At 28.9% G+C, this 20,582-nt stretch overlaps 5 protein-coding genes across 6 annotated transcripts; 2 read left to right on the top strand and 3 right to left on the bottom strand.

Moving 5' to 3' along the window:
• Window positions 1-5,581: 5,581 nt before the first annotated feature.
• On the top strand, window positions 5,582-7,767 carry LOC122520872 (putative pre-mRNA-splicing factor ATP-dependent RNA helicase DHX16). Its single transcript, XM_043641190.1, has 5 exons — window positions 5,582-5,686; window positions 5,981-6,221; window positions 6,293-6,468; window positions 6,652-7,697; window positions 7,748-7,767. Coding segments are annotated over exons 1-5 (1,485 nt in total). The 5' UTR covers window positions 5,582-5,684.
• Window positions 7,755-9,944, top strand: LOC122520616 (phosphatidylinositol 3-kinase 3-like). The gene is made up of 4 exons (XM_043640753.1): window positions 7,755-9,396; window positions 9,472-9,523; window positions 9,603-9,761; window positions 9,854-9,944. Exons 1-4 carry the CDS (start codon window positions 7,775-7,777, stop codon window positions 9,911-9,913), a joined length of 1,893 nt encoding a protein of 630 aa, XP_043496688.1. The 5' UTR covers window positions 7,755-7,774; the 3' UTR covers window positions 9,914-9,944.
• An 812-nt stretch (window positions 9,945-10,756) lies between these two features.
• Window positions 10,757-12,640, bottom strand: LOC122520621 (inositol-tetrakisphosphate 1-kinase-like). Its single transcript, XM_043640769.1, has 5 exons — window positions 12,179-12,640; window positions 11,881-11,979; window positions 11,667-11,808; window positions 11,419-11,555; window positions 10,757-11,360 (listed from the first exon to the last, which is right to left on the bottom strand). The coding sequence occupies exons 1-5, from the start codon at window positions 12,320-12,322 to the stop codon at window positions 10,782-10,784; spliced, it is 1,101 nt and encodes a 366-aa protein (XP_043496704.1). The 5' UTR covers window positions 12,323-12,640; the 3' UTR covers window positions 10,757-10,781.
• Window positions 12,641-13,016: 376 nt separating this feature from the next.
• Window positions 13,017-16,551, bottom strand: LOC122520622 (N-alpha-acetyltransferase 30-like). Of its 2 annotated transcripts, XM_043640771.1 has the most exons (4): window positions 15,600-16,551; window positions 15,345-15,512; window positions 14,834-15,009; window positions 13,017-14,545 (listed from the first exon to the last, which is right to left on the bottom strand). In XM_043640771.1, the coding sequence occupies exons 1-4, from the start codon at window positions 15,619-15,621 to the stop codon at window positions 14,228-14,230; spliced, it is 684 nt and encodes a 227-aa protein (XP_043496706.1). In that variant the 5' UTR covers window positions 15,622-16,551; the 3' UTR covers window positions 13,017-14,227. The 2 variants fall into 2 exon arrangements, with proteins under 2 accessions (XP_043496706.1, XP_043496705.1); XM_043640770.1 differs by having other exon boundaries at window positions 15,345-16,547.
• A 553-nt stretch (window positions 16,552-17,104) lies between these two features.
• On the bottom strand, window positions 17,105-20,549 carry LOC122520610 (endoplasmic reticulum mannosyl-oligosaccharide 1,2-alpha-mannosidase). The gene is made up of 11 exons (XM_043640743.1): window positions 20,258-20,549; window positions 19,950-20,120; window positions 19,689-19,878; window positions 19,299-19,484; window positions 19,077-19,225; window positions 18,817-19,005; window positions 18,555-18,742; window positions 18,330-18,456; window positions 18,086-18,250; window positions 17,852-18,001; window positions 17,105-17,767 (listed from the first exon to the last, which is right to left on the bottom strand). Exons 1-11 carry the CDS (start codon window positions 20,384-20,386, stop codon window positions 17,549-17,551), a joined length of 1,863 nt encoding a protein of 620 aa, XP_043496678.1. The 5' UTR covers window positions 20,387-20,549; the 3' UTR covers window positions 17,105-17,548.
• Between the last annotated feature and the right edge of the window lie 33 nt (window positions 20,550-20,582).

The following is a 20,582-nucleotide window of genomic DNA, read 5'->3' as shown; positions in this document are numbered from 1 at the left end:
AATGGACAAAATGCAGGCTGACTTTTTCGCTTAAATACGTCGGTGGGATGGAAGAGAGGAGACGTGGGGTTGAAATTAATAATAATCATAATTTTTTCATGATTCTCCCATTAGCGTGATGATCGTACATCTATGAGAAAAAGGAAGAAAGTAACAAATGAATTAGTTAATAAATAAGAAAAGAGAGACCACCGAATGTAAGAGCAGCTCCTTGTTGTTGTTGTTGTTGTATATAGTTGTACAAACTGTGACGAGATTTAAAAGAAAAGAAAAAAAAAAAAAGAAAGGACACGACGAGAACGGAGAAAACGACGTTTCGACGAGAGAGAATCTTTTTTTTCTTCTTTTTATGATTTTTAAATAAATAATTAGACTTTCATCTTCATATATACTTTAATTTGATATACCTTTGTATTATTCAATTGGCGCTGTATATTTTTAAGCGCGATTTACTCTCTCGTTTGAAATTATCGTGACTTCCGCCGAAGTGTCTGAGAGGAGGAGGAGAAGGAGGAGGAGGAGGAGGAGGAGGAGAATATAATGAGTGAGAAAAAATGAAAGAGGGAGAAAGAAAAAGATATTATAAGTAAGAATGAGAAGACGAAAAAAGTAGGTGGAATCGATGAGGATGAAGAAAAATAAAAAACATTATAAATAGCAATACGCGATAATATCATCGTACACACATACGTGATATATTTCTTTTTCTTTCTTCGTTAATCTTATACGAGTCAAAACGAATCGATATCCTGAATGGAAAGAGTGAATGAGAAAGAGAGAGAATCAAAGTAAGACAAAATATGCAAAGATCTTACCACGTATTGTCCGTAAAGTAATACATTGTAAGTGTGATAAAAGAAACGATTTAAAAGAAAAACGACGAACGGATAATTCGTAAGGAAAAATGCGTAAAAGAATGATGTGTCCTTTGTACGAAAAACAAAACAAAAAAATACGAAAAAAAAAGAAAAGTCATGTTTGTCCTTGATACGTAACACCAACCAACCAACCAACCCCTTTTTAAATAGCCAAGATTGCAAGGATGTGTATAAATTTATACATACATATATATATAGTTGTTTTTTTTTTAAATGCGAAGAAATGAATTATTGTATCTTGGCTATGATCGTCGCCATTTTTTCGTATCACGTAAATTCGTTTGTGAATATTATTATTATTACAATAATGATTACGATAATGATGGTGATCATGATGATGATAAGAATTTCAGACCGTTCAACGGTTGACTGTCGTCTTGTATCGTCGATTTTTACAAAGAAAAGAAAATAAATAAAACAAAACAAAGAAACATGAATTTTGAAGACGACGTTATTTTCGCGTCGTTCTTCGAGCTTTCTTTTCACGATAAGACGAGTTAATATTAATCCGAATTTCGATAAGGAAGAATTTATTAGAAATAATTTATTCACATTTTTCTAATACTTCGATGCTCGGTACCAAGGGGATATATGGACAGTTTATTATGAAATTGTTTGTGTAAGCCTATTTTTGAAATAAAAAGTAAAAAAAAAAAAAAATTAAGAAAACGCGCATAATTTCAATGCTTCGTTTATATCTCATGAAAATTGTTTGCTCGACTTGTTTTTCAAAAATAGACTTGCCATTTTTATAATAAACTGTCCATACATTTATATATATGTACTACTACTACTATTACTAAGTTTTTCGGATTTAATACTCGTTCTTATCCTTTCTTTTGTGCCTATTTTTTTTCTCTCTCCTAATTAGTTAGGTAATTTATGACTTATCTGTCCGATGAAATGTTCGATGTTATTCAAAGAACCAAACGGATTTTATTTATTTTTTGTTCTCATTTTTCCTTTTCTTTGGATGTGAAATGAGACGAATACAAACAAACAAACACGTGTCCACGCCATTGTCGCCGAAAATGATCTATATATATATATATATATATATATATATATACACGCGTGTGTGTGTGTGCGAGTATGCAAAAGTTTGTGCGATAGAAAAAAATGATAAGAAGAGAGCTTTCCACGCGAGTTTTTTTCACCAATAATTTTTTTAAATACTATTATTTTTATCCACGTCCGTTCATTTTGTTTTTATTTTTTATTTGTAATTTTCCTCGATGATTTCTTCTTTTTCCCCTTCCTTTTTCTTTTTATTTTCTTTTTTTGTCTTTTTTCTTTTTCTACGACTTCTGTATAGTTTAACTGCAGATACACGAAAGCGCAAACACGAAAGAGAGAATAAATGAAAAAAAAAAAAAAAAAAAAAAATAAAAAAACAATACGTCGAATAGCAATTGTAGTAGCGAATAATGAAAAATTTTCTAGTACATATACCATACCTCGAAGAAACGCGTAAACACTGTACTCTTTATCGTATGTATGCAGCAAGCAAAGGCAAAAATATATGTGTTGATGTGTAATCATCCTCTCTGTCTTTTATTCTTTTCTCATTTCTTCCCGATATCATCATTTTTACTTTATTCGATCGTCTCCTCGTTTCACGTATTTGAACAAATATACGTGATCAATTTATTTTCATTTTACCCCATTTTTCAATATCATCGCCTCAAGAACCAATTGTCGCAATTTAATTTTGCAACATTGTCAGAAACAATCTCGTTGCAAATGATTTTTATTTTATTTTACATTTCATTATTGTCAAAAATCATATTAATATTTACATGCCTAATTTTTCAATACTTTCAGGAACAATTTGAACAAATTATTTTTCAATTAAACTTTACTCTTTTTATATCAATATCATCGGCAATAATTTTACTTTTAAATATTGTTAACAAACGACTGATACAAATTGTAATTTTTTTTTCCCCTTTTTTTTCTTTTTTACTTTGCATTCAAATCATTGTCACGAATAATTTGAACAAAAAATAAACGTCCCAAATAAAAATAAAGAACCCTCTCCTACGAAATAGAACGATGCGATTTAAAATAGCAAGTGAATTTGAATTTCCATTGAAGAACGACGTGTTTATATTAATTTGATGGTGTCACCATATTCCATTAGAATCTCGCGAGAGATTACGTCACGAATTGTCAAATTTACGAATCAATTTTGCTTACGTAGTCGTCGTTGTCGTCGTCCTTAAGTCGCGAAAATTTTTGGACATTGAAAATCAATGCCAATGTTCAGCTGGGGTGGAAATTATTGAGAAAGAGAGAGAGAGAGAGAGAGAGAAAGAGAAAAAAACAAAAGTGGCGAGGGGGTCGGGAAAGAGAGAGGTGGTTACAGGACAAAGAACGCGGTACCGGCATATTGATCTGTCGTTCCCAGACGGCCTGAACCCCGTCGTCTGCCACCAAACGAATCCGAATTTAAAGCGAGCTACGATGGTCACGTGATTTTGGTACGAAAAACATTTCAACAACAACAACCCCTTCTTATTCGTTACATTTTGTTATTGATTGCAACATTTTATAGAATCTATCGCGGATTCGCGGTTAATTTAAATCCAAATTTCTCCTATGAGTTGAATTATTTATTATTTATTATATATATGAGTTGAATTATTTATTATTATATATTATATTATATTATAGATGGGCAATAAACTTTTGTAAAAAAGAAAAGAAAAAAAAATATTTCAACCCCTACATTTATTCCATTTATTCCATAATTTGTCATTAAATTTTTCTTTCCAACCATTCGCTGGTTTCACAGTTCGTTCAAATGAAAATTAATCTAATTTAATTTATAAGTTACGTTGGTCATGTTGTTTCAACAATTAATTCTATAATTCTATCGAAATATGTTTGATAAAATGCAACATTTTTTCGCGAGACATTTCTTTTTCTATTTAACGTTCGTTAATATTTATAAAAATGAAAATTAATACGACGATTAACGTTGGATATGACTGTTGGTTTGAAATAATCAAAATTACCCTTGGTTTTTGTTTAAAATATATGAAGAGTATTCGGAAAATGTGCGAAACTGACTGTAACGTGACATTCTTTTCTCATTCGCGTTCATTAATATTTATTAAAATGAATAATAATGTAATAAGCATGAAATATACTGATTTAAAGTGATCAACGTATTGTACGCGTGTAGTATATTATAAAAAAAATACTCTAGAAAATTTCCAAAAGTCTGCCATATTATCGCGCCTCTCCTTTTTATCATTGAAATTTAATCAAAATTCATTATAATTACAAATAATGTAATAGACATTAAATATACTAATTAAACGCAAGATTATGCTTGTGTATTTTTGGATAACACACTACTACGTAATTTTGAAAAAATGAGTCATTATATAGCGTGCTTTTCTTTTTTTGCTTAATATTCATTGACAAATCAAAGATAAGAAAGTAAAGTTGTGCGATGCAATTTTGTTCGATTGTAAAATTTGCTGAAGACTGCACATGACTCGAGAAAAGGATCTTTCACCTTTAAGGGTCAACATTCGCGATCGTTACCACTTAAGGAGTATCGTCATACGACAGTTCGAACTACGTATTTCGTCATCGTTTCTATCACAACTTCGTGTCGGGCATTGTCACGCGACACATTTTTATTTTTATATTTAATTAAAATATTTCTATACGTCTACATATATATATATATATATCTTTGTCAATAAAATAAATTATTTTTCCTTTATTTCTTTCTCTCTCTTTCACATTCTCTTTGTTTATTTACAATAATTAAACAAAATATTAATTCGTGTATATAAATGAATAACAAATTAATCATTCAATATTATTCCTGACGTTAATCAAAAAATGAATTTTCATTGGTTGATTCTTGTGAGATACATTAAAACCAACCAATGAAAATTCATGAAAATTTTGTGCTACTTATTGTATAAATTTTGAAAATTCAATTTTATGTATACAAACATAAATACATTTGTATATATTTATACTTTGTGCACATTGGCGATGTTCCATCGTCTTTAAAGCATGCCGTGCATGTGCGTACCTTCGACGTACTGTTATTGATTATGGCGCATTAAAGCCGGGAGATCTCTTGGAAGTACGTGGAGATCAATGACGTCTACTTTAATGGCATCATTCTCTCTTATCGAAAAACAATAATTCCTAAATTTCATTTTTATATTTTACTATTTACTTTTTCCTTGTGATTTTAATCAAAAATATAAAAAAGAAATAATAACAAAATGCAAAATCAAATTCGAAATGAAACGGATTACTTAAATTTAATGTTATTCTAGAAAAGATCGAATAATAATTGATAAATTATTTGTAAGAGCGACGCCATTTTGTCGAATGAATTAATTGTTAAAAGCTTCTATAGTCTTTTTATATTGATTCGTAAAATATTTTTTTTAATTATGAATATTTATACATATATATATGTGTGTGTGTGTGTATAGAAATAATTGATAGAAAATTATTAACGACGACCATCTTGTCGCACGAAAAATAAATATGAAAAAGATTTCAATATTTGTTCGTATTAAGTTTTAAACGATTTTGTTCTTTTTTTTTTTATCGTTTACTCAAACTATGAATATTCGTAACTGAACAGGTCGTTCCCTTTAAGGATCGATATCAGCGTGCATAGAAATCTTACGGTGCGGAGGCAGAAGGTTTCGCGACGTCGCAGAACATGCTGGATCGTTCCGTTTCCATTTCGAAAGACCGCAAGAACATTCAATCTTGTTATTTTGTTATCTTGTTATCGTCATCTAATATATTATAATGTTAGTCATTTTATATATTTCTATGACAATTGTTAATCATCCATACGATCGTACATTTATATATATATATATTTTTGTTCGTAATAGAATTTACGAAATTTCATACAGTCTTATTTTTATAATTCAATTAAAAAATGTTTACGAATATTTTGTAATTATTTGTATAATAAAAAATTTCTTTGTTATTAGGATTTGATATATTCGTAATATATTCCTTTTTAATATGAATATATAAATTTTATATAAATGTTATTATATTATTTGCTTTACATATGAATGATATATTTTTTTCAGGAGACGAAAATACCTGAAAGATCGAGCAAAAGGAAAACAACGAGGATTAGATGATGAATGTTATTGCAAAAAACAGGAGATTGCAGACAAATCTCAACATTTTCATCCTAGCGCAACGAGTATTATCGATCATAGTTCTTTACATTCCTCGCAGTCTCGGAAACTCTCGGAAGAAGTTGAAAATACAAATGAAAAACTGGTGGATCGAAGATCAACGAATATCAATTTTGATATCGAATCGGTATATAAAAGCTTACATATTTTTTATCTTCGTTATAGTATTTATTATATTAATTATGTATTATTATTTAGTCAGATAAGCAAAGATTCCAAACGAATGATCTCGAGAGTCAAATACTCAGCCCTGATACTCAAAATGCAATCGAAAATGCTGAAAAAATACTCGAAGAGGTTCAGCATAAAATCACAGAAGCTACTTTAATATCTTCGAAAAGTGAAACTAAACGTAGGATTAAAAAGAAGAACTGGTTAGTAGAATTTTACTAAATTAAATAAAACTTATCGTTTTTATTATTATTATTATTATTATATATACGAGGGCGGGTAAAAAAGTTTGAAAATTATATCGAATTTAACGGACAACAAAAATTGTTTCTATGCTATGATCAAAGCTTTTCAACTTTTATAGAAAATGAAAAATTTTGTTTAAGGTATTCCGATAACTTGCAATTAGAACCACCATTAGAAGATGAGCAGGAAGAAGCGCTATACATACGCGAACTCGTCTCGTCAAAACTACAAGAAATTGATGAAGAAGATTCGGAAAGTAATACGGAAAGAAAAGAAATGTTGATTACGAAAATTCGAGAAAAACGAAATAAAAGAATCTCACATTTGCTGGATCCAAAATTTCAAACTGTGAGAAGACGTTCCGGCGATATTTCTTATCAACATAAAAATCACTGTTACGTACCCAATGAACAAATCGAATCGCATCATCCGAAAGATAAAATTTCGAATGAGATGAAAAAAGATGATCCAGTTGAAAATGTTAACAGACAGAAGATAAAATCATTGACAATTCAAAAAGGTCCGACGTTAAACATCGAAAGAAAATTGAAAAAACAAAACATTAGTTTCGTTAATATTTCACCTGACGCATCTTTCGTTCAAAGTCAATCGAATACATGCGTTTACGAATTTTGTCATATTAAATCTTGTACGAGTAATAAATCATTAAAAGATAAATTGATGATTGATCGTTCAAAAGTAGGAGAAACGAATGACGAGGTCGATGAAATTTCCGCTCGTTCAATTAACTCAATGAAATATGTTAGAAAAGATACAAAAGAAGATGATAATGTAATCGAGTCAGATAAAAAAGAATATCAATCTATTTGGAAAAACGATGATGTGAAAGACTTAATAGATGAAAGGAAGAATGATCTATCGTTTGAAAATGAAACAAATAACGGCAGAAGGGAAGGAAATAAAGATCGAGAGACCGTTCCGAAACATCTGCCAAAGACAGGTGTTAACGACCATTTTCTTTCCAATACCGAACTAAATTCTTCTTTTCATTCCGATTGTATTAAAAATTTAACGTCCGAACAAAGACAATTTTCTATTGAAAATGTTTACTCTGACAGCGATACAAATACGAACAAATTGTTAATTGAAAATGATATTAAAGATACAAGTAAATACCTTGATGATGATAATGAAAATGTTGATAATTATACAAAAAAAAGTACAGGTAATATCCAAGAAGAAATTAAAGGAGATGATATCAAATTATTAAAAAAGAAGAAAACGATAGACCATGAGAAAGGTATGAAAATAATTAACAAACACGATTTTATAAAAAACCGAGAGAAAAAGATCGACGAAAGTTTTGGTAATATTTGTCAAAAATATAATCTAAGAAATAAATCATCGTATAAATTCAAATACGATAGCACAGTTTCTTCTAATAACAGTTTAGAAGAATCTGACTATAGTAGTTTTAACGAGCTTGAATTAAATGCACCTTCGATTGAAAATTTCGATGATATATTTGTTCATTATGATCAAATGATCGAACGTATTTCTAAGGGCGAAAAGAAATTAGAAAAAATGTTGGAGGAATTTCAATTGAAATTGTCTATTCAATTGGATAAAAATAAACTGTCTGATAATATTGAAGTCACATCTTGCGACATAGTAGCGCTCAAAAGTGACGATTGTAAATTAATGAAATTAAATCCTTCCAAATTTCTGTATAAACATAAAAAAGATGAAGAATCAACGTTATCTTTATCGGACGATACGATGATCGTTCCACCCAAAAGAGATAAATTACAAATAAATTCGTGTATTACAAACGATCATTTGTCTCTGACGAATCAATTTCGTAATTTGAAACGACGAGAAACTTCAAAAGTTCTTACGTATCCATTAGAACAAAAACAAAATGATTTATTGATTGATACAATTTTGACTCTGAACAAATCTAATTTATCATCTGTCGATTTGAACGTAGAAAATATTTCTGACGAGAGTAAAGCGTTAGAAATATTTTCTAACAACGACAAAGTTACCGCTTGCGTTCCTCTTTCGACGAATTATCGGTCCAATCGTTCTAATGATCCGGAAAATTTGAGAAAGGACGATGAACCCAATCGAACGTCATTCAATAACGACGAAATAATTCTTTCTAGAATTTCGAAATTCTTATTGGAACGTCAAGATCAATTTGTTGATCGTTCATCTTCAGAGAGAAAAATTAATTTTGACCGTTCAATGGTGCAAGATTTAATGAAACATTTACAAATGTTTTCCAATAAATACGATCACGATATTCCAACTATTTTACAAAAATTGATTACCGATCTCGCGAACCAACGAGAATCCGATTTATTCTTGAACTTTTTATCGATACAAAAACGCGATTATGAAAACGACAAAAAGTCTTCATCTAAAACAGTTGTGCAAGATAACGAATGCAAAATGCAGATAGATGATATCTCTAATACAAATTATTTCGATAATACAGAATGCATTCCCATGCAACGTCAAGATAAATCCATTGAAATCCATCCGTTAAATTCTATTGAAATCGAAGATACCAAATGTTTGATCAATAAAATAAATCAAAAAGAAATTCAAGTATCAGAAAAAAGTACTCAATACGATATTTCACTTGAACAAAATACTCTTGAATGTGAGAATCAAATTATTGAAGATATTTGCATCAATAAAGAAAATAAAGAACAAATATCGGAAATGAAATCTGAAATAAAAGAATATTCTTTAAAACAGAATGAAGAAAATTATTCAAATACTACGAAATTAGATTCGATTGCAAATGATGATACCTACAAGAGAGATATGAGTTCTGAAATAAATACAGTAGCTCCTGATTCGCATTTGTCTGGAAAAATAATTGATAAGTTATCGAACGGCGAAGATAATAGGTGGGTAAGATATTCCTATTGTTATTTCTAAAACAATTATATGTTAATAATAAATTTTCTTATATTATTTTATAGTAATACGTCCAATGCAAATACTGAAAATATACTTGACACTAATTTTGCTACGGTAATATATGAAATATACAAATAGTTTTAATGCATTCATTATAGATTAATAAAAATATGCAACGACTGATTTATTGTAGACTTCGTCGGAAACATCTCACTCGGAAGGAGAATTGTATTTGCCGAGTTCTTGCTCGTATTCTCTCGGAGAAGTTAGAGTTACGAAAAATTCAGCATCTGTATGCAATCGTGCGCTTGTTAGTAATAGTACATTAACTTGCGTATACGACACCACTAGTGTAAGTAGATTATAATTTTGATTTTTTTTAATACTTCTTAATATTATTAAATAGAATTTTCTTATGTATATTTTTTACTTCCTTTTTCACAGTTATTACATTACAGTTCGGGCGAAATAGTACAACACACGGATAGCATTGATACTCTCTAGAATACAAATACAAATTGATGGCGATGATCAATTTTTGTATATTTTATTCATAAAAAATATATGTACATAGATGTAAATAAACAATTCTTAAAGGATAAATTATTATCATGATAATATAGCAAATGTTATCTGAGATATTTGGAGATTATTATCACCTTGCAGAGACGTCCACCTGATTATAAGTAAAAAAGGAACATGCGAATGACCGTATCAATTTCTAAGCTCTTTTAAATAACAATTTTTAAATTAAAAAGTAAAAATTGAATTTTATATACGATATATATTGGATATTATATACATATATAGCACTATGTACACGTTTCATTTGTTCGAATTAATTATCAAGTTAAAAAAACAAATAAAAAAAATATGTGTATATAATAAAAAAAAAAGAGAAGAAAAGTATTACCGTTTCACAAAAAATGCAAAATTGTTGTTTATATACTATATACATACAAATAGTAAAAATTTTCTATTTAAGATCCTTACAATCACAGTATTCAGTCATTAATTTTGTTTAGAAAAAAGCTTTTTGTATGTCGTAAACTATTGGATGATTTAAAAAAAGAAGAAGTGTAAAAAAAAATATATTTACTTATGCAAAAACGAAATAAAAAATGATGATTATATTGTCCTTCAAATATCAAAATGATCATTACTATATCGTAACAAAGAATAATAATAATCTAAATTTTGATCGGCATAAAGATCTTTGTACTTGAGATAAAGACAAAATTAATCGTATATTAAATAAGCTAATAATCGACGCAGTTTATATTTTTAATAATTTTTATATAAATATAAAAACGCGAATGTTTTTAGATATACAAGCAAATGAGAGCGTTTTTTTAAATTGCGTATTCTCCATTTATTTGGTAGACCATTTCTTTTTCTCGTCGCTTTCAAAACCAGAATCCAAATCATCGCTGTGAGATTTTTTTAACATAGAACTTTTGCAATTTTGTCTAACAACTTTACGCTCTGTTATTAGTTGTTTAATACTGTCTACTAAATGCTGAAAAAAATTCGGATATCCGTCATAGCCAGGAAAAGCGTTGACATCTATAACAGCATATTTCTTAGTATCATTTTCTATCACAATATCAATGCCAACCAAATGAAGCCCAAATATTTTGGTTATCTTTTTAATGATCTCCTCCAATATTTCTATGTTTGGTTTAACAATGGTAGGTATATGTTCTTCCGACAATATAGACCATTTAGATTTAGAATCGGGTTTAGATATATCATGAGAATTAAAAAACAATGTGCTTAACGATGCACAATCATCGGAATAAAAGTTCCTCAAGCTTGGTCGCTCAACGACTTGGAAGTTTTTCCCAACTACAAATACTTTATATAAAATGGCATTGTGATTGACAAAGTCTTGAGCAACACACGGAGGTTGGCAGTCTTTTAAATCTTTTTTGTTGAAAATGACCATCATCTAACGATAAAAATATTTATTAATAAATAATTATAATTTTTATATTTATAATAATTACCTTGTGTGCATCACTTGTTCCATGAGCAAGAAGTGATTTACAGACGAAGGGAAACTTAATATTATTCTGTTGTAGAATGCGCATATTTTCAAGAACATTTGTACTCTTCAATTCTACAAAATTTGGAATAAACAGGTCTGAAAGGAGAAAAAAGTCAAATATTCACAAATAAAGGATTAAGTGAGATTACAAACATATGAATTAGATAAAAGATTATACTTAAGAACAAAACGTAAAGTTACAATTACCATTAATGTGTATGCTTTCTTGAATAGTTTTGTAATATTTGTATCGATTATGCAATTTCTTAACATTCTCTAAGGGATCGATAACAATTAATTCAGGATGTTTGTCAATATATTCTTGCAATTTGGATGTAACGGTTATGGCCTTAAAAAGTAAACATTTTCATCGTTAAGATAAGACATCATAAAAAAAATAAAATAATTAATTTGATCATACATTTTCATCTCCTCCTTCAGCACGTGCTAATAAATCTACAAGTTTGTGTAGAAATACGTGAAGTGGTCCCTGGGATTCTAAACTCGAATTAATATCTACCTAAGAGGAATAATCGAAAGTTACAACCATAAAAAAGGAAGATCATTAAAGTACATTTTTCTTTCCAAAGAATCAATGTGTAAAACCTAATAAAATAAATAACATAACAATTATGGAACCATAACCTCAAACAGTGTAAAGATTCGTTTCAATTTCTGTTCAATATCGTCCATATCGATACAAAATTTATAAAACTTACTAATTTTAATGAAAATCCTTCGTTTCTGCATACTTTTTCCAAATCGTCAAAGTTTAATTTCTGTCGTTTTTTTTCCCGCACCCAATAACCGATAACATATTTATTACACATTTTTTTACTCTCCTCTCTCGTATTCTGTAACATAATGTTTTTTTATCTTGTTCTTTTCTTCAATCAAACAAACATGTTTTCCTCATTATTCCATGATACTACGTAGTTTAATACTAATTTGATATTCTATCTGGCTAGACTGTTAAGACACTTTTTCTAAACGAGCTCATGATGAAACCACATTGAAACAATGCGGTTATCTACGAGATACAAAGATTGGAAACTAAATTTTGAATCACTAGATTTCGCGGTATATCTGTCGATAATGTCTACAAACAATGTACTTTTATCTACAGATAAATTTACTTATTACAAAGTTCGAAATTGTATAGTTTGTGCGCGTATTAATATATATATATATATTTATTTTTTAATTCCTATACAAAATAAGTATATAACAAATGTTCAACAACGCAAATCGATTAAACATTTATAAAAATCGTATTAACTTAAATTATTTTCACATTTTTTTTCTTTTTCCTATAATATTTGATGACATAATCAATTATAAAAATTATAAAACGATCTAATCATAAAAATAACGACTATGTGCATATACATATGATTATCTTAATTTCAAGAGGTTATCTAATAACATAAAAGTTATCTGGTCATATCAAAAAGATAATCGAATATATTTCGATTAAAATTCTTGGCCATTGCGGCGATAATTAGGCAATTAAATAAATCATACATATTAGTTATAATTAAATAAGTTGTAGGTAAAAACATTTACTACTTTTTATTAACATTTTTTACATAATTTTTGTCTTGATAGTTAGTTATATTATGATCTGTGCTTCGCATTCATTTGTTTTTTTTTTATACAAAGGTAGAGATATAGAAGGTAGACAGTGATACGTACGATCGTGCGTTAATTATCGCACGAAACATACAATTTTGTTTTTTTCGGAAAAGTTTTATTTCACGAACGATAACTCTCTCTTTTGTTTTCTCCCATTATTTAAAATACACATACATATATATTCATATATATATATGTATTTTGACAGTCCGTATATTAACTTTATAATTTCAATTGGAAATATTTGACCTAACTGTTTTTTGTAGCTCTGTTAAAAAAGAGCCTTTATACGCGCCTTTCATATTTAATGTTTTTATTTCAATCATTAATCACACATTAAAAGGATGCTGCTTCGTCACTTTCCACAATATTACATTCATGATCAATTAGAATCTGTTGAATAATGGACAGATTTATATTCATATTTATATTTATATATACACGTATGTCATGAGAAATCTTGACCTTCTAACGTTTATCAGATCTTCGATAATACTTAGATTAATTTCATTTGCTAGAAGCGCATCAAGTGTATATATTTATTGCTTCAGTGTTGCATACATCCTAATAATGTGCGATACTGCAAAATACATTGATTATTTTCAGTATATATATATATATATTTTTTTTTTTCTTTCACAGTCTGGATTTATTCCATCCTATCACTTTTTCAGATTTATATAGTCATAGGCTTTAATTGAAATCTATATAAAAGATCAGCATCAATGCCATAGCGATTATTGTTAATTAACGATCTGAGAAAAACTTAAAAATTAACATATATAATAACTAAAATGAAAAGAGATTATCAATTTTTATCAAGAATTAAATTATACCAAAATTTTAATATCTGATTAATGTTAGATATAAATTACTTTATGTTTATTCGAGTAAATTTTGTCGTGCTGCACAATTTTTTATAAATATTTCTAGTCTATGATAGCATAAATACTTATGCAATCTATTATTATTATTACAACTTGATGAAAAGTAAGTATAAAGAAATTGTGCGTAGACATTAATCCCTGTGGCATTAATGCTGTTGTATATCTGCCCGAGGAAGGATGTAAATCTTTTGCTCAATAACACTGCAATTATTTAAGTTCCTATTGGCATAAGCACTCTGGCGGTTTTCATCTAAACCATAATTTCAGTCGTAAAGCATCCACTCCATTTAAATAATATCGAAACAATCGTTTGTCACGCACAAATCCCAAATTTTCATATAACCGTAGGGCTGGCCGATTAGTTATTTCAGTCTCTAATACTACTTCATCAGCATCGTCCTCTACCATTGCACGTATTGCCCTCCTCACTAAATTAGATCCAATCTTGCGTTTTCGATATTTAACATCAACTGCTAGCATCGCAATATATCCACGTTTAATAACCTTTCTGTGAATGTCCAGTTTGCAGACAATGGCGCCAACGCACTCGTCGCCATGCATTGCCTTGATGAACAAAAAGCAAGAGTTTTTCTGTAAATTTCTATACCTGAAAGATAAAGTGAATCCAACCAAAGCTGGCCAAGTTCATTTTATTTGTCTACTATATTACTCCGTATTGATATCTTTTAAAAATATACAACATCTTCTACACGAGTTCAAGTGTTAATATATTATTATATCCTATCGCTTAATTTTAAAATATCAGAATAATATATGCTATGGAAGAAAAGATTAATTTTGTAAGAAGAAGTTATGCGCTTAAATGAAAATACTATCTTGATATATATTTACCAGGAAGCACAACTTCGGCCAGTTATGGATAAAATATCTATACGTGTAAATAGAATATGGTTCACTTAAGTCTTTTTGTATCAATTTCATTATATCAGGCATTTGAAGTTCGCTCGTATAACTAACATATTCAATATCATTATCATTACTTTCCGAGGATAGTGTTTCCATTATTTCTGTGAAAGAAAGTAAAGATATTTTTATATGTCTATTATTAAATTATTCTATTTGGTGATATTTGTAAAAATAGAAATATTTTAATACAAGTATATACCCTGCGAAATTAAACAAGTAAAGAATAAGGTTAAATCTGATAATCATTTTGTTATTTAAAATTTACATCGGTCAGTTAGATTTGTAGATGGTACGAATGAAAAAAGTTAGATAGCGACTATAATCAAATAACTATAATTATTTCTAACAAATTTCATATGCTAACATAACAGATTAGATTCTATGATATTGCATTAAATGTTCTCTCATAACTTTATATCCATTTGATTGAACATACCATGTTGATTTAAATGACTAGTTTCCATTGTTTGAGATTGTGGAGGATGATTGGATGAATCAGTTGTTCTAGAAAAAGAATCGCATAGACCGTTTTCTTGAGAAATACCATTTGTATGAGGTTCTTCGGAAATTTCAGTTGTTGCAAGAGTCAAACGATTGTTAATATCTAAGGCCAAAACATCTGTTACACAACTTTCATTTTTATCTTTAATTTTGCTTTTCGTAGGATCGGTGTCGTTAGTTTCCGTATCACCTTCTACTTTTACACGCTCCATTTCTCAATGAAGAAATTTTTTCAATCTTTAAATACAACTCTAAGGACAAAAGTGTGTGGCAAAGTTCCAGCCACTGTCCCTGGAGAAATAGAATTTTTTTAGTGATCACCTATACAATATATTTATATGACATGAGAATTTTTTCATTGATCACTATGTTTTCAATCGAATTTTCATTATTGTTATTACTTTCGTCGCATTATACTTAAATTCTTATCTTAAATTAGAGAACAGAGCCAAAACCGCTCTACTGTCACCATATTGGATTTTCTACACTAACAGTTTAAGCTACTATTGCATACGGTTAACGTTTCACATTTATTTGCCGCTCCGGAAAAGGCTTTTGTAAATCAACCAATAATACGTTATATGCTTTCATACAATTTTATCAAATCAATTCCTTGAGATTAAACACAATTTTTTCTTTTAATTTTTATTTATTTATCTATTTTTAATTTTTAATTTTTTTTAATTTTACTTTTTACTTGGTTCGTACAAATTCTAATATCTATTATCTATTTTATTTCCTGTTCAATGATTTGCTCGAGAGTGACATACATTTTCTAATGATTTCAACTTGAAGGATATATTTGTATATCTATGTTAAAAGTAATACACGACCATAGGTGTGAAATTTATAGTTCGTTTTCAAAACAATTCTTAAAAAGACCTTGACAGAAATTACCTTATTTTGTGAAGATCATCCTTTTAAAAGCTATGCGTAGGGAATTTCCGAAATAACCTTATTAGAATGACCAATAGAAACAGAGATATACAAATCTTTTTCAAATCTCCCGCGGCAGCTGTAGCGCGCATTATCAACTGCATTCTACCTTACCAACGTGATTAGCAGTATACACATTTTTATTTTTATATTTCATTACAAAATACTTATCTATTGTAATTTCTTTTTCTTTTATGAAACTAATGACTACAATTATTTCACGAATTAAGTATATATACGCATAATACGTATATATTTGCTTATATATACAAGCTTTTTACAAAACGAAAATAATATAACAAATCATAGATAGTATAATTTAAAACATAAACTTAATTATTTTTTTTCAAGAGTAAGTAAAAATCCTTATGTTTATAATTTTGTATATCTTCTGATTCTAATCCACTTCTAAATATATACGAGAAACCATGTTTCGATTATTTACGGTTCTTTTGAAACACTAATCAATGATCCTGACTGTGGCTCCATAACTTTAAATTAATTTTACAAATTATATCGGTATTAAAAAAAAAAAAATTATCATAATATTTTTTTTAATAACATGTTTTTTTAATGTACAATCTAAGATATTTATATGTACTTATTTGTGTGTGTGTGTTTTTTGTGTCTTTTTCTTTTTCAAGATAAATAGAATTAAGCACTTACTCACTATAGGTGAATAGTACCTCTATTTATAAGTAACTTTAATTACAATTGCATGATAATTGATGCGTTAATTTCAGTAAAGAAGAAATTTTCTTTTGCTTTTATACCTTTTTATGAATTATACATTGACTTATGATGTAGCGAGTAAAAGTATTTACAAAATTGTTTTCAATTTTCATCCTTTTCGACGATGATTTATAGATAGGCACTACTTAAATCAAAGACAATTGTGTATAAACAATGATATGATTTTTCATAAAATCACAACAGTACGAAATACTTAGAATAATAAAATTTGTAAACGTATGCTTTACATATACACGCTATTACTATTGATTGGATATATTTTTTTGTACAAATTTTGTTTAGACAATCGAAAGATTTGTTTCAACAATCTTTCTTATCCAATACACACTTGTGATTGGATGATAGGTGCAATTTTGTCAATAATGATTAATAGATCGGTGCAAATAATTGAGCTAATTAACGCATAGCTTCGAATTTGTTGAATAAAAATTTTTTTTTATATATTATATATTATGATTCGTATATAGGCAACGGATGTCCTTCGGAATTAAATACCCATTTGTTTAAATCTATTATTTGTCTGGTATCATCGAATAACAAATATAAATATTTCAAAGTTTCTGCGAACCAAAAACTTTCAGTCATATCTTGTGGTCGTATATTATTAATACTTCGGACATTTCCAATACTTGTGTATCCGTTTTCCACTTTAGTATAATTTTCAAACGCCTATACATAAAGAAATTAATATAATAAACAATAGTCAAATAATAATCAATAAAATCGTCTTCAAATAAAAACGTTAAAGCTTACTTGAAATATTTGCCAGCCCCAATCCTGATAAGTTTTATTTCCCGTGAAATACCACATATAAAAAAGACTTTCTATAAATTCAGGTCGTAAAAGATTGTGTGCATCATTCGTTTTCACATACATGTCCATTTGATTATCTCCCTCTACTTTCTGCAAATGATAAATAATATAATAAAATAATTAAATATTTTTTCACGTTCATATTCAATAAAATCTTCTAATAAATTAATTTACCTGAATGTTAAAATAAGTTATTTCAGGAGCAAGAAAAGTTGGTTGTATCGCATATGTTTGATAACAAGTTTTGACAATATCATTTGCAAAAGCCATATGATCTTGTGGCAACCCATGATGGACTCCTAAGGCTAATGTACCTCCTAAGTAACATGTAAGATGGTCCTACACAAAATATATTTATAAGTATTTTTTTAATTCTTGATGTTGCAAGAGAGTTAATACGTTTCCAGAATAAAATTACCATCTTTGGTCTTGTATCTTTATGCATACCAACCAATTCTGCTATAAAAAGATACTTATTAATAGCTGTATATTTGACTAGATGTTTCTTAGTTCCAGAAATGCCTGATAAATAGTCATCTCGTAAACTGAAAATAAATAGAAAAGATGGTCTGTCAGATACGTTATTATCATCTCGTGCACGCCGTGAAAGATCAGGAATAACATGCTTAAAAAAAATACAGACTAGTCTATGGTCTTCCCAGTTTGTATCCATTGTTTCAATAAATATTCGTAATAGCTGTCACCTCTAGCTCCTAAGGTAATTGTCGCGTATTCTCTAAATTGTCCATTGTTCGCATTGATAAAAATTGGAACTAAACCATCATGTTTTTGTAATTGATGTACGTGTTCTGAGACTCTTGCAGCAGCTGCCTACACAATTATTCATTTATATGAAGTTGTATATTTTTAAAAATAATATTCATTAATAATTATTTTTTCATTACCTCGAATTTAGGTTGGCCTGAACTACGACTTAGATCACGAAATTCTAATTGAATAGAAGTTACTTCGCTGGTACTGCTATCAGGCCCCCATTTAGGACTGTGTGCTGCTCTAGTTCCTAAATTGACATCAGAATATGGGACACCAGATCTGGTAGAAAAAGCTGGCATCATACGATCTCCCACATCGATCTTAAATCATAAAGACTACTTAACGAAAGAACACGTTAAAAGATTAAAAATAATAAATATCAAAAATTTACCGCTTTATTTAAAAATATTTTTTCTCCGCTAAGATGATATGCAGCTAACAATCCTCCTAATACTCTTATCGTCACTTCAAACAGATTAACGTCGCGATTCATAGTAAAGACTAAATTATTTTCGACCCACGATTTGGCTTCTGCAAACTCTACAAAAGTCAAAGATATTAATTTGATGATATTAAAAGAAAATAAAAATGAATATTTATATGATACACATACCATCGTTCAAACCCATCATATATAAAGTGTCTAAGGAATCTACAATAGTAAGTCCTAAACCAAACCATTCATGATATTTTTTTGATATTGGTTTAATATTGTCGTGACCCCAAGCATATTGTTTATATCCTTTCCATGAATGTTTAAATGCTGCAACGACTGCTCTTTGTCTACTATTTTGTGGTCCTGTAAAAAGTAATAAATTAATAATAAATTATGAAGATTATTATTATTTAACATGTTGAGCACCAAATTTCTTTTGTCAATTTTTCTATTTAGACCATGAAGATACGTTAGCCATAGAAAAGCATAAGAATGTCCGATGAAAAGTCTAAGATCAGTCTATAGAGATTAGATTAGTGTTTAACGCATTAAACATTTATAATATACCTTCAAATTTAAGCGCAATTGGTTTTGGTTGTGGTGGTTCACCAATTTGATCATCGTCAACTTGATTGATCTCTGGTTGAAATTCTGGCTCTTCAATTACATCACCACCATGATCACCACCATGATCACCACCATGACCACCGCCAGCTGCAGGTTGATTAACATTATCTACAACAATATCCTCTGGCACCTAAAAAAATTAGCATTAGTTTGAAACTAGTTCTTCACAAGGATAAAATATTCTAACTTTGTTTTATTTACCTTTTCGTATTTAACTGTTTCTGGAACAACATCGACGCTATTATAGTCGCTGTTATTCTGTAGAAGAGCATTTTTGGTTTCACCGGGCAAAAGATAAAATATCACTAATATAACAGTTATAATAGCAAAGTAAAAAATATTTCTTTGAAACCTTGATAATTGTTTCCATTGCTAAAATGAAAGTATTCATTGAACAATTAAGGTTTTAATAGCCATCCGTTGACAATGATAATAATTTGATAATTACAAACTAATCTTTGTATATATTGTACGATATAATGAAGATAATTGTTCAGAAAACTAATTACCCTCCAAAGGCTACGGGAAGTTCCCCGCGTGAAAGCCGCACTATCGTAGATATTTAAACTAATGTAATCTGTTTTACTTAAATCCCGGTAAGAAAACATGTTTTTGCTGAGGTTAAGTCGTTCTGGCATACGTAATTATTTACGAGCGAGCCAGAAGACATTAAAACAATGTGATTACGTTTAAAACCGTTGGACAAAATGGTCCACATTTATAAAATCTTTAAATATTATCTTTAACACATTTTTTTGTCTACAACACCATTGCAAAATCCGGCATTACGACTCGACATATCAATGAGTTACTGCTTTTAGTTACAAAAAGTTA

The sequence above is a fragment of the Polistes fuscatus genome, unplaced genomic scaffold, assembly GCF_010416935.1.
Source record: "Polistes fuscatus isolate 324 unplaced genomic scaffold, CU_Pfus_HIC Scaffold4, whole genome shotgun sequence".
NCBI classification, from domain to species: Eukaryota; Metazoa; Arthropoda; class Insecta; order Hymenoptera; family Vespidae; genus Polistes; species Polistes fuscatus.
The sequence above is the reverse complement of the archived record's forward strand: the minus strand, read 5'-3'. Positions and strand labels throughout refer to the sequence as shown.